We start from the raw sequence: 15714 nt of genomic DNA, 5'->3' as shown, positions 1-15714 counted from the left end.
CTCACTGAGCGTCCTCTGAGGTGGAATCTGCTAGTGGGAAAGACTGTTCTTCTCACCCCCACCACAAAATGTTTCTAACAGCCTCAGAGAGAAATGCTCCTCTCTTAGACCAGCTTTTCCAGGCACTTCAGACCATAGAGAAGTTGACTAATTCTTAACCACAGCATATGATACATACATTTTATATCCAAATGCAGTGATTTATGAGAGAACACACATTCCCTTTCCAGGGAGCATCACCAGATACATCCCAGATGGTCCAGGTGACCTGTGCTCAAAGCAGGATTTTGCTGCAGTTAGGGCCTCTGCCTGCTCTCCAAAGAAATGGCTTTCATGAGCACCCCATCAGCCCAGCCTCATGTCACCTCTTGGAAACCAGTGAGAAAAGCAGTGGCTGTTTGCAAAGCCCCACAACAAAGGCAGCATAAGCCTCAGCACTAATTGCTTGCCTGGGTTATTCCAGCCAGGACCCCTAGCAAGACACAATAAGAAAGGGAAAAAAAAGAAAGAGGTAGAAGAAAGAAGAGAGAATATTTAAGAGAAAGCACTTCTTCAGATCATTAGTGACCCCAGATCTACTATCTGGGAAGCCTGAGCTCGTGACCTCTTTCTCACTTGTGACAGTACCTCTCTGGTCCTGTCTAGCCAGTCTTCCTGGCCTGTCTACACAGCTCACCAAAGTCCCACTCAAATTCTTCTCCTAGTAGAAGTCAGTCATCAACAACTGCTCAGGTATTTCCTGTGGTAGGTGGGTGAACATAACTGCATGTTGCACTTGTATGAGAAGATTCACCTACCTTGGTGGTGATGCCGGTGGAGTGTAGAATGCAAGTGCTGAAGGAAACGGCTGCTTTTTCAGTGCTTGAACGAGATTAGGCTTATATTCTGGATCAACACACCACAAGGAACCTTTTCCATTCACCTGCAAAAAAGAAGTACAAAAAAGATGCTACAGAATTGGTAACGCACACAGCAGAAGGGAGGGCTGGCTCAGCACCTGGATAGGACTACAGTTCTATGGGATGAGAGATGTGTACCTCCTCTGTTATCCTCCACTCCTGCAGTACAGCAGGGCTAGTGGCACATGCAAGAAAACAATGCGCTCCAACTAAAATGTGTGAAACTATTAAAAGATGGAAGTGGTCCTGTCAAGGCACAGAGAAAAGTCTCAAAGCAAACCTCAAAGTTTGGTGGAACACCTCCTGCATGCCCACGGAGGCCACCAGGCCATCTTCACCCGGTGATGAAGTGGAATGCAATTTTACAGATGGATACTCCATGACTTCAAAAGACTCATAAGCCATACAAGTTTGAGGTCCTACATTAGTCACTGGACTTCTCAGAAAGAGTGGAAATATTTTGCTATTAATTAATGGTGAAAGGGAATCAAATCAGGGAGAGTTTCTGCCTGAAAAATACAGATACTGCTCTGTAATTTTAGTTGAAGCCACTGTCCTTCATACAGATGTCTCACAGCATCTCTCAGTTATTTATTTTTTTAACCTAAAGCTTTCTTACATCAATCTCTTTGTGCTAAAAATGAGCACAGCCTGAGAAGCACAAGATGGATATCAACAAGCTTACCCTTAATGAAGCAGATAACCCCTGCTCCGTGATGGCTGACAGGAGGCTGTAGCAGGCTGGCCAGTAACAGGGGGATCCTCTCAGCTGGCTCCATCCACCTTCTCTGCACCAGACTAATGCTCTCATCAATTCCTGCATCTCTCTTGGAGCTCAGCACTTGCCCTGGCCTGCACAATTGCTCACTGGTTGTCTCCCATAAGAGGCCAAAACCTGGCTTTTGTTTCCTTTTAGAGCTTTGAGGCTCTTCCATTCACAAAGTTCTGGGATCTCAACCCACCACTCTGCACTACTTTATCTGTTACCTTAGGCAAGCACTTCTACTTCTGGGTTAGTATGAAAACATACAGCTGTGCACCACTATTTACCCTCAAAGCAGACATTCAGCAAAAAAGATGACCCAGTGCCTGTAAAACTGCTTCTAGTCCACCACTGCACTTGGAGCTACTGCTTAACAAAAATAGCAAGAAGAAAGCCAACAGTTGTCAAGTCACTGCCATGCTTCTACAGGAAGCAAAAATGCAGGTGGAAATTCCATAAAGTTTTCAGAAGGCCAGTGATGCTTGGTAAGGATGCAGACCTGCCTCCTCACAACTTGACCCCTGCTGGTGGCAATTAATAAAAAATAAATATTAAAAACCCCCAAATGCACAACCATCTAATAGCTTAGCAAAGAGCAGTTGCCTGACATCTCAAAGCAGTTTCTTGCCCTTCATCACTCTTCACCTCACTAAATTATGTAACTGCCAGCATGCAAAAGCACACAGCTTTTCAAATAACTGTCAGTGAGGGCAGAGGAAGAAATTTTCATCCCCCCCTCCTACAAAGCCCAAGGCCATACGTACTGCCACTGCTCCACTGCACTGTGAGAGGGCTCACAGAAGAACAGAAACACATCCCTGGTGAACCAAACAGGCTGCAACCCAGAGCCCCACATCCCTTGCTTGCTGCCCTTTAACCATACAACTTTCCATATCGACTCTACCACCTTCCCTGCTTAGAGGGAAAAAAACAAAAACAAAAAACAGAAAAACAACAAAAAAACAGAATACATTTACATGAATGCAACCTTCGACTTCTCTTCACCTACTCAGAACTCAGTGGATTCGCTAAGGAAGGAAAGGAGTGGGCAGTTCCTGCTGCCCTTACGCCAAGACATTTGGTGCAACTCCCATGCGCACCATGAGGCTTCCAGATCTGGAGCAGATGAGCTGTAACATGCAGATCCACAAAGCAGCAAGCTGTAGACCAGTTTCCAAGACTTCCCTACCCTCACTCTTCTGAGCTTCACATCTCTTCTCCCAAAGGTGCCCACTCATTTAAAGTAGGCACACTGAGAACCAGCATCTGTACAGCCCTGCAGTACAACCCAGCTCTTCCTGACATCTGCTGAGCTCCAGGCTGTACAGCAAGGACCTCCATCTCCATTGAGATGCCAGACACGCACTACGTGCACTTCTGATAACAAGCCTGCTACCACTTGTGCTGAAGTCCAACCACGTGGTTTCAGGTTTTGTTTACTGACTTTGGGGTGAGGGCAAGTGTTGTTTCACTTTGTTTTGGAAGCCGGAGCAGACTGTTTGAGAAACACGATGGGAAATGAGAGAGGGAGGATGGAAGTCAGCAATAAAATCATTTGAGCCAGTAAGCCATCTATACAGAAGTATCCTCGACTTTAAGAAGTGGATCTTTACACGCAGCTTGTCTCGAGAAGGCTTTTTCATAGAGACATGCAGAGTTATAACAATACTGTTATTGCAGAGGTTAAAACACTACAATACATTAAATGCAGGAATTAAGAAGGTCTTTTGAATGCTAGAGCTGTGCCAAGAGACCACAAGTGAAAGGTCAGTTTTATATTCAAGGCAACTTTCAGTTAGTTTGACCCATTTTTTTCCTGATAAGATTCCCTACCACTGTGATGCCTCATGTTCTACAGCACGTGTCTCCCAGTTACTTTCATTCCTGCTGGCAGAGTACATGTGCATCTTCAGAAGGGTGTGGAGGTGGGAAGGGGACAATAAGTGTCCTTAGGCTCCCCAGCTTGGCACCTCACACCAACAGCAACATCACCCCTACTGCCATGGCACACAGCAACACACTCACAAACTGCAGTGTCACCTGCCAGGCTGCCAAAGTCACCTAGAGGGGCAGAGCTCCAACAACAGTCATCTGTAACGGGTTCCCTAATGATATATCCTTCCTAGCCATGAGGACGCCCTTTGCCAATTCCAAACCCTACATGTGACACTGTTCAGAAAATTAGCATTGGCAAAAACTTAAATAATTGCCCTCAAACAAATTAGTTCCATTAGAAGAAAAATAAAACAGAGCACACACACCAGAAAACAAAGAATCACTCCACAAGACATCCTGAAATAGATGTCTAATATCTTTGGCTGAGTACTACAGCCTAGCAAAATTCTAAGTGGAAATAAAGCCCTTTACAATATGGTTCGTAAGGAATGTATTGCAGGTGGCTCTAACCAGCTGAGTATTAAACACAAACACAGGATCAATTAAGGCACTTAAACACTTGTCAGAAGTGGCATTTCCAAAATACCAACAGTTGTGAATAACGCGTTAAAGGATTTCAACACACAACTGCTTCACACGTGGCGAGGGGAAGAAGCCCTTGAGAACAACAGGGTCTTCTTAATTCCCTTGTGAATTACAAAGCTTATTTAACTCCCTCCCCATGACCTCACCTTGCCATGGCTTCGCTCCACCTTCCGGAAACATTTATTCAAGGAGAGGTTGTGTCGCACAGAGTTCTTCCATCCTGTTGGTGCTGTGGCGAAATAGGGGAAGCGTTCCAGGATCCAGCTGTAGATTTCTTTGACTGGGAGGCTCTTGTTGGGAGAATGCTCAATAGCCATATAGATGAGGAGGCTGAAAGAATAAGGAGGCTTGGAAGTAGAAGATTTTTTTTCTGGATTCTGGTAGCAGGAGGGTGAGAAGGATGGCACGCTGTCACCCTCAATGTCATATAAAGGGCTAACAATTGGAAGACCCTCACTTCCAAGGCTGAAGTTTGTTAGAAGATTAGTACTTTCATGCAGCCAGTTCAAGTTTGTGAGCTCATCGTCTGCTGAATCACTGTCCACTACAGTGGCCTTAGGCCTCCCAGCATCTCCTGCATCAGGCAGGCTTCCCATCCTGTGTGACTGTCTTAGCCCTGCAGCTTTTTCTGCTCCTGGAGTTTTAGCTTTCTTATCCGGAGTCATTCCAGTGACTGGACCCATTTAGTTTGATTGGTCTGCAACAAAGGAGACAGAAATCAATGCAAAACTTCAAAATCATATTGAGTGGCAGCATGCCAAGCCAAAGAAGCTCCAGGGGACCATGACACTGTACCATCCATGTACTGTTGTCACCGAGGAGAGCCAGGCCCAGCACGGCTCCTCCAGTAACCTCATAATGGCCTTTTAACTTCCCTATGGCTACAGCACACAGTAAACAAGTGGAAATTGCTCTACTTCTCTTGAAAAGTCAATTGAGACACAGAAATAATAGAGATGACATCAACATCTGAAAAAGACTTCATCAGGTAGGACCTAAAACACACTCTTCTCACATTAAGTCTTTAATGATACTCATCGTATCGTAAATTAATCCTATTTGGAAGTGTTTGCTTTTGGTTCCTAAAGAGGGAAAAATAAGTCACAAAACTTAAATAGCGTAAAGTGAATTCATGGTCTTGGTGCAAATGGAGCCTTTACAACCCCCTGCAAGTCACAAGCACTCCCTCCCACTGGGGAGGTTGAAGCAGGCCAGCCAGCGAACTGTGAGCTTAGCAGCTGCCTTTTCTGCTGATGCAGTCACATTAGAGCCTCGCTGCACCTAAGCTTTGGCCAACATAGCTGTGTCAGAAGCACAGCACAACAAAACCACTTTACAGACGTAGCATGCTATAAATGCAAGGCTATCCACTCCAGATGCAAGTCCACCAGCAAAGCTGTTGATCACATGAACTGTAAGAAGTAAAATCCATAAAAATCTGATTGACTTCCCTGTCCCTGTACACAAGCTATCATTCTGGTTTCATGCTCTAGCACTTACTGCAATGGCTCAGTTGTAAACCAGACAGCAGATGAGGATGGTTATCTCATCAGACAGTGTGATACAAGTTACTGGATGGCTTTTTTTGGAGCAGTTTTTGTAGTATTTGCTATGAACACATGGCTTAGTACACTCCTGTCTCTGCAGAGACAGCAGGAACAAGGACCTGCTCCACCTTTGTATAAGGGCAAACCATTTAAATGAAGTCTACTGCTACTAAGATTTTAGACAGAAATTATCAGGTAACACAGAATTCACTCCTTCCCCAGACAACGCATCAAGCAATTTCTTCTCTTCATCTACTTGTACTTTTTCCTGTCAACTCTTGCAAAACTCCCCTTGTAAATCCCAGTCCCCTCTTCTGAAAGGATCGTGCAACCTGGAGCAGCTGAACACCCGGACTCACACATGCAATCTGCCCAGCACACAGTGGACCAATTTCTCCACCTTCTCCAGCAAACAAAAGCAGTACTTACCTGCACCAGTACTGGAAATCACCCCCAAATTTTCAATCTATGTGCAAGGACAGGCATAATTAACTATTGGCTCAGCCATTAACTAAATTAAAGGAAAGCAAACCGCTCACATAGCTGGTCAAAAGTAATTCTGCTATGCCTACAAATTACTTCTCCAAACTATCAGAGCAGATTTACACTGGCAGCTGATGAATGTTGGCTTTAAAACAGAGCCATTTATATTGTTGATAATTAATATTCGACATACAATTCTTTGCAAACAATATATTTACAGTACATTAGCATATATTATTTAATGTTAATACATATAATAACATATAAATATAAAATGATGATATGCCATGTTTTTCTTAGTAGATGCATTACAGAAAGTAATATATCCTCCATAGTTCTTGTTTACCACCTTGTACATCTTGTACACAAACACATCAGCAGAAGTTACATACTTTTTAGAAGGTTATAAAGGCCATTATTAGACTATTATGGTCTGATCAGTATCGGTGGAGAGGAAAATCAGTTCCCTAACTACTGCAGTCTTCAAAGGTGGCCTTAAATGTAAGCATTGTATGACTGCTGCTGGGAGCAGGAAGAGCTTTGGGGACAGGATTGATCCTGGTGGAGTATCACAGGACAGCAGTCCAGCAAAAAGCATGGAAGAAGCCCCGCAGAGCAGATGCTGTGACAGAACTGTATACAATTGGACCTCAGTGTTTTTTCTCACGTTTCTCTCTGCTGTCAGCTGGGAAGGTTGATGCAAACAAGGTCAGAGGCAGCCAGTAGGACTTGCTCTCTACCATGCTCCCAACCATGCTGAATTAGCAGTACCAATACAAAACAGGAGAGGCCACTTACCAGCCTCTCCAGTTGGCGAACCAAATACTCAGAAACTCGCTCCTATTCCCATGGTGACAGCCCCAGCCCTGCCAGCAGTGCTAGAACCTCCAGCCTTCCAAATGCAGGAATAACACTTCGATTGCATCTCTGAAAACATGAAGCAGTGCACACTGAGTCTGCTTCAAAATAATGTAACGTGCTGCCATCAACATCAGCACTTGCAACAGAATGCAGAAATACTAAAGGCATCACACATGCAAACCCCAGCCAACTCAAGCATCTATCTTCAATGAGCACCTCAAAAACAAAGTACTGCAATGGAGAAGGCTGTAGATGTATTCACGCAGGACAGAAGCTCCAACATACCAGGAAGATATTAGTGTCACGAGACACTGCACACGGTGCTGTTGCTGAATAAACCACTCCACACCACTCAATAATCACCAGTTCATCAGAATCCAATGAGTTGCTAGCTGATGTGAGATCATATTATGTACCAGAGACAAAATTTTAGCCACGCACATACAGACTGAGTGCTTGTAGCAAACCTGGAGGCTGAGCACTGGCACCTGCAGCCTCTACCCACCACTGCAGTTTGCACACAGAACAAGCAGGGAGGTTGCCCATTTCTTTTCTGAGCAATGTATTCAGCTGGAAAATCCTTGGCAAGCCCAATGCCAAGTTCAAGGAAAACCTGTCTCTTCTAAACACAGAGGACATTCCTCTGCATGGCTCTGCACTCCCGGTGTTCATTCATGGTGTTAATGCTCCACTTCAGACCTGGTTTCTGCTTCCACCCGGAAGCACAGCATCACCTGGTTTGAGATTGCTGCTATTCTGGAGAGACAGGGCATAAATTTGTTTATCATAAGAGAGAAAAAAAAAAAATAAAAAAATCAACATTTCTATTAAAAAAAAAAAATGGTGGTTGCTTTTGCAGTCTTCTTTTGAACTCACTAAAGAACTCAGTTTGTGAAAATCTTTGGGGGCTGAAAGATACTCAGTGTAGCACATTACTCTGTGGTTATGCCAGGTCTGTACATCTCCATACATATATATATTGCAGCTATTACTTCATTCTGATGAAAGACACTGAGCCCTGCTATGTTCTCTACCACAGAAATGAATATTGGTGAGCGTTATGAGAACAAAAGTTCTTTAATTTCTGGCATACAGCACGTGCATGTACTCATACAAACCACAACATGTTATGGCCATAAGCAAAGTCACAGCACTGCTGCCACAGCATTTATTGTGTGATCCCCAGGCACACTGACACAACTCAATTCCTCTTACCTCCTGTTCCCCTTTCCTCTCCCATTCTTGTGTCCAAGTATAAGATCCTGCCCCATAACACCTCCAACATGCCAGAACTTCACCAAGCAGGTGAGACAGAGGAAATCCTCCAAACACTCCCCTTGGGACAGCTTTCTGCTCTTTTACCAAGTGCCTAACAAGGCACAGTTTTGCTAACAGTGTCAGATCCAGCAGACTCCAGCTTCCCCATGTGACACATACCCTTCCCTGAACCAGCAGTGTCGCAGGTAACAACGCAGTCATTGTTTTAACTCTGTAACTGCCACAGGCAACACATGGCTCGACTTCCAACCAGAGAAAAAGCATTCAGCCTTTTGTTAAACAAACCAACCAACCTTTTCTGCATAGCATTGTGTGGGCCGGGCTGCTACTTAACTCTTCTTCACTTTCCAGCTCAATGCACGGCAGCCCGAGATGAAAGCTGCCATAAAGCACCCACGATGCCCCAGGTTGCAACAACCTTCTCCAAACACGACCACTTGTTTCTGCAGGACCACCAAGCAACCAAGTGACCTCAATAGCTATTTGGGAAGACCTGGAACCTGCTAACAGCGTAGTAATTTCTCTCAAAAGTTAAAAATAGACCATGCATGCAGTGTCTAAGGAGCAGCACATGGCTTTAATCCAGGAGGTTTTTAATGGTATCACACTGCCATCACATGAGGGCAGCTCTGTCACCATATTCTCAGGGTGTGCAGCCTTAGTTACAGCAGTGAAGTATTTGTGCAGTCAGCACACAGGTCTGTACCCATGTACACAGGCTCTGGGACAGTATTTAAAACATCCATATGTGCTTTTGTATGCCAGCAGCTATACTGGTGTCAAACTGTTCTATTGATTTTTTTTTTTTGTATTTGCTTGCATTTATGGGAGCTGCATCTACACCAGGGATTGTCCTGACTTCAATACATCAATGCATATACTCTATCATTAGAACGGGACAAGAAGTACACGCGTGGCTGCCACCACTCACTCACGTTTGCAACAACCCTTTAAGCCAGCACACACACAGCAAAAGACCAATGGCAAGTGTTTTGTGCATCAAATGGAGAAGTAACAGAGCTCCTCTCACAGCTAGTGAAAACCCATGGAGAAAAAGCTGGAAGTGCTGAAGGTACAACAGCCGCATGGCTGCAAGCATCCAGAGCCCAGCACTGGACCACTTTCCCTGCACTGAACCTTCTCTGCTCTCCTTTGTCTCAGGCTCCCCCCACAGCACCAACCACAGGCTGGGGCTCAGATTCAAATCCCCACAGCACTGCAAACGGCCTATATTTGATTACGAGGCCGCGTGATGTCACGTATCCAAGACAACTAAAGCACCACAGTCTCCTGAGGACAAAACCACCTCTTGGTCGCAGATCTGAGCAACCTGGCAGGCAACCAATGCCTTGTCTCCAGACCAGGCTGCCATGCTCGCCAGCAACACGGGGCACAAGCACCTCCTGCCTCACAAACCATGACAGAGAAATAATTGTTCAAGGTGGTTATCAGCTTAAAGCCAGCCTGCCACACAGAGAGCACGGGAGCTTCAGCATTTCTTCGTCATCCTGCTCAAACAAAACAGGGTTTCCAGGAGTAATATTTCCAAGCTTCTCCCCTTTTAATGTCAATATCCTCCCACAGCATTTTGCCTAATTACACAGAGGGGGGAAAAAAAGAAAAAAAGAAAAAACCCTAATTTTCCAATATCTGAAAAAGCTACAAAAAAATACTTTGCACAATTTAAGAACAGAAGGGAAATAAAACCTTATCCGCCCAGGGAAGGGAAGGCAAAAGGGGAAGAGATTTCATCTGACATCTAACAGAGTGGTGGAATGGCTTGGGTTTTGGAAGGGACCCTAAAGATCATTTACTTCCAACTCCAAACTGTGTGAAAAAAAGTCAGTTAACCCAACAGACGTACATACACACACGGGAGCGAGTATAAGTGCTTTTAACCGAAATTATATATAAACTGAGACAGGCACAGGTAGCTGGGCCCTGTAGGTCTCGCTGCGCAGAGCCATTGGGTCACATCCATAAGTGCTGCCAGCAGCGGGCTGGGAAATGCAGGGCTGCCCAAAGGCTGCAGCCAGCCTGGGACCTGGCTCCTTGCACCTCAAGTTTAACATGTGCACATGAAAACAGTCTGACAGAGAAACTGGGAAGTGGAAAACAAGAAATAAGAGGGAAATCTATGCCATTTTAAAAAAGCAGTGGTGTCAATGAAGGAGAAAAAATGTTTTTGATTAAGAAAAACCCTTCGCAGTCAATAGTAAATGGCTTACCTTGTAAAGACAAAAGGTACCAGCCGTGTACCAAATTCTGTATGCTGTTGAATGAACTGAAAATGCAAATAAAGAAGTGAGCCATTCACAAATGAGTCATTTGAACAAATGCCTGGCGAAGACTGCCTGATGCTAATTTCCTTTCCAGGATAACTGTTACGCATTTCTCTACCATCCCCTTGAAACACAAGAGAATATCCTTATAGCTACATTTCAGCTGGTGTCAGTAACAATTTCCCAACACTTGAAACATAATGCTCCATTTTCCATGCAGCTTGTCAGCCTTCTTCAGCCTTAAAGCACCAGAACATCTACTTTCCAACTGAAAACCACCAAGTTGAAACCTTACCTGAAGCAACCCTTATGTAAAATTTAATTTAAAGGCAACATCAGAACCAAACACAAAGCAGACTCCACGTTACAGCTTAGCAATTGCCAAGTCGTCACTAATTGCTGTTTTCCAGTTACTGCTTCCCAAGTTCAAGTTTTCCTCTTACTATTTAAGGTCTGGCTAAACTCTGAGAGGGCTTTTCAGGAATTCTTGCTGCCCAGCGAGGACAGGAACTACTGCACCGATGCTTCATTTTCTTTTAAGCCATATCCTGAAAGCTCCATAAGAAGGAAACTACTAAAAAGGCAACAAAACTCAGAAGTCACTAGCATTGATATACCTTGAGACGTGCCAAAGGGATGAGCAACACCAGCCCGCATCCTCAGAAACACTCAGGCGCTGCTCACAGAGCTCCTGTCATCCCAGGCAGACACAAAGAACCCAAGGCAAAGCAGAATGACGTTCCTGTCCTCACGCTGCCCATCTCCCCAGCTGTTCCAGTGACAATAACACAACACCCACCAAACATGCTACTGGCCAGCTCTCTCTGAACTTGGCCATTTCATTTGCTCTAAAATGATGCCAGAATAATCCCTCTGCTCACAACAGTTGTGGCACAAAATTGTTTTTTCTTCCATACGACAACCACACACTGGAACAACTGGGCCAACCGTGTCTCTTCTACAGAAAAGCCATCCACTTTATCACACAGAACCCTGCATTCTGAAGGGCACAGCTTCAGTGAAATGCTATGGATGAAGTAAGCTTTGTTTGTAATGGAAAGGCACCTATGGTAATAAGGCGAGGCTATGGAAACACCAGGTGACATTAAACACTTCTCATACAGCACGGTCAAAAGTCCAAAAGCAAACCGGCTCGTACTTTGACTAGTCAACATCACCCAAACAAACCATGTTTTCTGATAGCTGGATAGGTCAATTTGCCTCATCAGCATGTGGATGAGAGCTTCTGCCTTGCCACAAGTTTCCCAGCTCACAGCTGGGGTCTGTGCAAGTTTCTCAGTCAAAGGGCTATCTTTGTGGACAGTAATTACCCTTTAAGCAACTACATGCTTGCCCCAGATATAAGCACAATGCAGAGGAGCAACAGATAGCTGAAAAAAGGAAGCAAACAACCACATTAACAGAGAAACTAAAAGTAGCTACAAAGTGCAAGCCTGAAATGCACTAAAAATGATTTGATAAAAGAAACAAAGCCTGAGCATGATATCAAGACAAGCTGCTCCTGGAGATAGGCCTTGGGAATACACTAAGTCACACCTCACAAAGTTCACAAAACAAAGAGAAAGAAAAGCAACTGCAATTGACATGATATACACAGGTGGGATGCTCAGCTGGTGGAAAAGAAGTCAAACAATACAAAGACAGAGTAGAAACGTGCCAGAGTACCTCCAATCCAGCCCTTAATGGATGGAAAACAGCCTCTCCAGCAGAGTTAAAGCTGCCCAGCGATGCTGCTGAGAGGCACATCGAGCTGTGCCAGTTGGTAGCTCTGGTGTGGACAGCTGGGTTCAATGCCAATGAAGAGATGGAGAGCACTGCTTTTCCCCTGCCTGCCACAAAGGGCATGGTGGGAAAGGGGTGACCCCTGCAGCAGCAGCTGAATGAATAAATGAGTTCCAAAGGTTCCTAACTTCTAAAGAGAAAGAAGTCGAACTTATGAACACACCAGAAAGAAGCAGAAATCCACATCACTGAGCTTTTGCATATACCACCTTACACATGCACAAATTGCAAAAGCTTTCCTTAAAATGAATCTGGCACCAAGTAATATTCTGTCACAGACACATTTCCCCCTAAACACAGCAGCCAGCCCTCCCAGCCACCTCTAGGCCCTCAGCAGCTCTTTTCCAGAGCAGGCTCCAAGGCTTGTGCTTTGGAGGCCATAACATTTTACAGGAAGAAGGCAAAGCAACAGAGGTCATAAGGATGCTATCCAGCATCAAGCAGTGCTTCCTCAAGTAATTTATTACTAAGGCACAGGCAAGCTGACTTGAATTGTCTTTTGCAAGTGCCCTGGAGTATCACTATGTGCTTTTACACAGCACAGTAAGAGAAAGTTGGTTTATCACTGCTCAGCGTGCACGTGGAACAGCACAATATAACAGCAAATGAATAAATAAAGGCGTATGAAAAGGTCCATCCAGAGACAGCAGAGCATCACCTCAGCCATTCCTTGTTTTACTTGTGGCTGTCTCCTCTGGAGTCAAGAAACTGGGAGAAGACACATACACAGCACACACGAAGCCTAAGACAGAAATCTGTCCTTTAATCTATCACAGAGGGAGCAGGATGAGGTGTGCAGTTTGCAAGTGCACACTTGTTGAAAGACAAAGCAGCATGTTTCCATGAGTCACGGAAGCACCACTGACAGCAGGATTTCTGCACAGGAAGTTGCACAACACCATCTAATTGTCTACAGACACACGAGGTAGACTCAACAACTGTCCCAGCCCCTACCTACTTCCTTCCATAAAGTAAATGGGTTACAACTAGCACTGTGACATCTCATGCACGAGCATATGCAGAATACATCTGCATAGGGAGAAACAACCGAAAGAAAACTCAAGGAGCCAAATGGAATAAAACTGGTAGAATTTACACCTTTGCCAGAAGGTAAATGGAGGTGTGTCCTGCTCCATCCTTGCAGCTGACAGACTCTACTCAGGAGACAAAAAGGCCTAAGGACTGCTCATCACTGATAAACAGCCTGGGAAGGAAGGCTGTATTTACACAGCTCGTTTTACACCCTGGTGGGCAGTATAAATATCTCCATGAAGAACACAGCATAAGAGATGCACAGTGTCACACTGTCACCACTTCCAACACCTGGTTCTGTCACCTCACAGGTTGTGATCCAGCTGGGAGAAATCCTATGACAACAGCATAACAACTGCTGATGTTTTTATGGGAATCAACATTCCCATGCAAGAAATGCTTCACTTTCTAATCAGTTTGAACTAAATCCCTTGCTTGTCAGGCACTCCTTCTATTGTGGTAGTGCACATTCCTGTACCTGTTAAGTCACTTACCGGGCTGGTGCATTCCTACACTGACAGCTGCTGGCAACGCCAGCACCTTTCATCCCATGCTCCCAGAAGCAACTGGAAGGCTGTTCAAGAAGAAAACTCCTGGCAGATGGAGCTCTTGAATCAGCACTCTACTTAGTTGGTGCCTCTTTTGGGATAAAACACATTGCTTTTGGGCTGAGCAATCCCTACATAGCTTTGTCAGTACAGCCTAGCCTGCAGCACATAAGGGGGTTCCAACTTAATTCTCTGGTCTAGATCCTGGCAACAAAGACATCAGCCAGGCTTTGTCCTGAGTACAGGGAGCCACACATCTCCAGTTCCAAATTGCTCTGCTCTCCAAGGAACACAGCATCCTCACCACACTCTGCAAGCAGAAAGGTGATGGACAGCATCAGAGCTCAAGCAAATCAACAAAACCAATCCAAACTAATGAAAAAAATTAAGATCTAAAAAGCATAGAAAAGTCCTAGGTATCTTTTAGGTAACTCAAACGTTTGGTGTGAGAACTACTACCTCTGCCCTTCTTGTTCAAAAGCCAAGACACAGCTCAACATCTACCAAAAAGGACTTGGCAATATGGACATGAGCCAGGAATGAGCTCTTACAGCCCAGAAAGCCAACTGGATCCTGGGCTGCATCAAAAGCAGCACAGCCAGCAGGGCGAGGGAGGTGATCCTACCCCTCTGCTCTGCGCTGTGAGACCTCACCTGGAATATCAAACCCAGATGTGGAGTCCTCAGTACAGGAGAGATGCAGAGCTGTTGGAATATGTCCAGAAGAGGGCCACAAAAATGATTCCAGGGACGGAACACCTCCTCTAAATCAGGCTGAGAGCTGGGCCTGTGCAGCCTGGAGAAGAGAAGGCTACGAGGTGACCTGAGAGCAGCCTTTCAGTACCTAGAGGGGGGTTGTGAGAAAGAACGGGACAAACTCCTTAGCAGGGTCTGTTGTGAGAGGGCAAGGGGAATGGTTTCAAATTAAAAGAGGGGAGGATTTAAGCCAGATACAAAGAAGATTTTTACACTAAGACTAGTGAGGCACTGGCACAGGTTGCCCAGAGAGGTGGTGGATGCCCCATCCTTGGAGACATTCAAAGTCAGGCTGGATGGGGCTCTGAACATCTGATCTAACTGTAGGTGCCACTGTTCATTGCAGGGCAGTTGGACTAGATGGCCTTTAAGGGTCCTGTTCAACTCCCACGGTGCTGTGGACATTGCTGCTCAGCTACACCCACCAACTGAAACTGTGCCACTCATTGTTGCTGTGCACCTTTCAGCCCTGAGCTGCCGCGTCCAGCTGTCTGCTGCAGAGGTGGGAAAGGTCAGGGGCACCTGCTAAAAACAACTAAATACAAGACAAAGCAGAAAAACAGAAACAAACCAAAGCCATACGTAAAACTACCACCACTCCATTCCAAACTTGGTGACATAAGGCCACACCAGCTTCACTTCTAACAGATTCATCTTCAACTCCTGGGAGGAAGCAAGAGCCCAAACCAAACCAATGACCAGAAGTTGACTTCAGTGAGTCATACGGCGGCACACGACAGCCCAACCGCTCCTCAAGTCCATTCAAACACGACTCCACCGTAACACGATTCGCGGTTCGTATCGCAGGTCAGGCACGAACCTCTCCAGAAAGTTACTCCCACAGCGTTCAAGTAAAACGCGAGCCCGTGTTTCCAACCTCCACGTGTCGCACGAGAGCTTCACTCCCGCCCAGCCAGCGAGGCAGGGCCGTTCGCCGGGCCCGACCGCTCCGCCGCGGCCGCGTCCGACCCGCCGCGAATCC

At 45.5% G+C, this 15714-nt stretch overlaps 1 protein-coding gene across 14 annotated transcripts in view; it reads right to left on the bottom strand.

The window, feature by feature from the left end:
* Positions 1 to 15714, bottom strand: part of FOXN2 (forkhead box N2) — a 96672-nt gene that overhangs the window by 13552 nt on the left and 67406 nt on the right. For 12 of the 14 annotated variants that reach the window (XM_042826242.1, XM_042826232.1, XM_042826223.1 and 9 more), the window contains 2 exons: positions 4290 to 4840; positions 798 to 922 (listed from right to left, as the gene is read on the bottom strand). In XM_042826242.1, the coding sequence (XP_042682176.1) occupies positions 798 to 922; positions 4290 to 4826 (662 nt within the window). In that variant the 5' untranslated portion in view covers positions 4827 to 4840. Of the gene's footprint in view, positions 1 to 797; positions 923 to 4289; positions 4841 to 10540; positions 10597 to 15552; positions 15646 to 15714 lie in introns of those variants that run through there. The other 2 variants (XM_042826304.1, XM_042826313.1) reach the window with 2 other exon arrangements.

Source organism: Centrocercus urophasianus, unplaced genomic scaffold (genome assembly GCF_019232065.1).
Source record: "Centrocercus urophasianus isolate 14NV4802_14NV808 unplaced genomic scaffold, USGS_Curo_1.0 seq_10, whole genome shotgun sequence".
Taxonomy (NCBI): Eukaryota; Metazoa; Chordata; class Aves; order Galliformes; family Phasianidae; genus Centrocercus; species Centrocercus urophasianus.
This window is presented reverse-complemented; position numbering and strand designations above follow the sequence as displayed.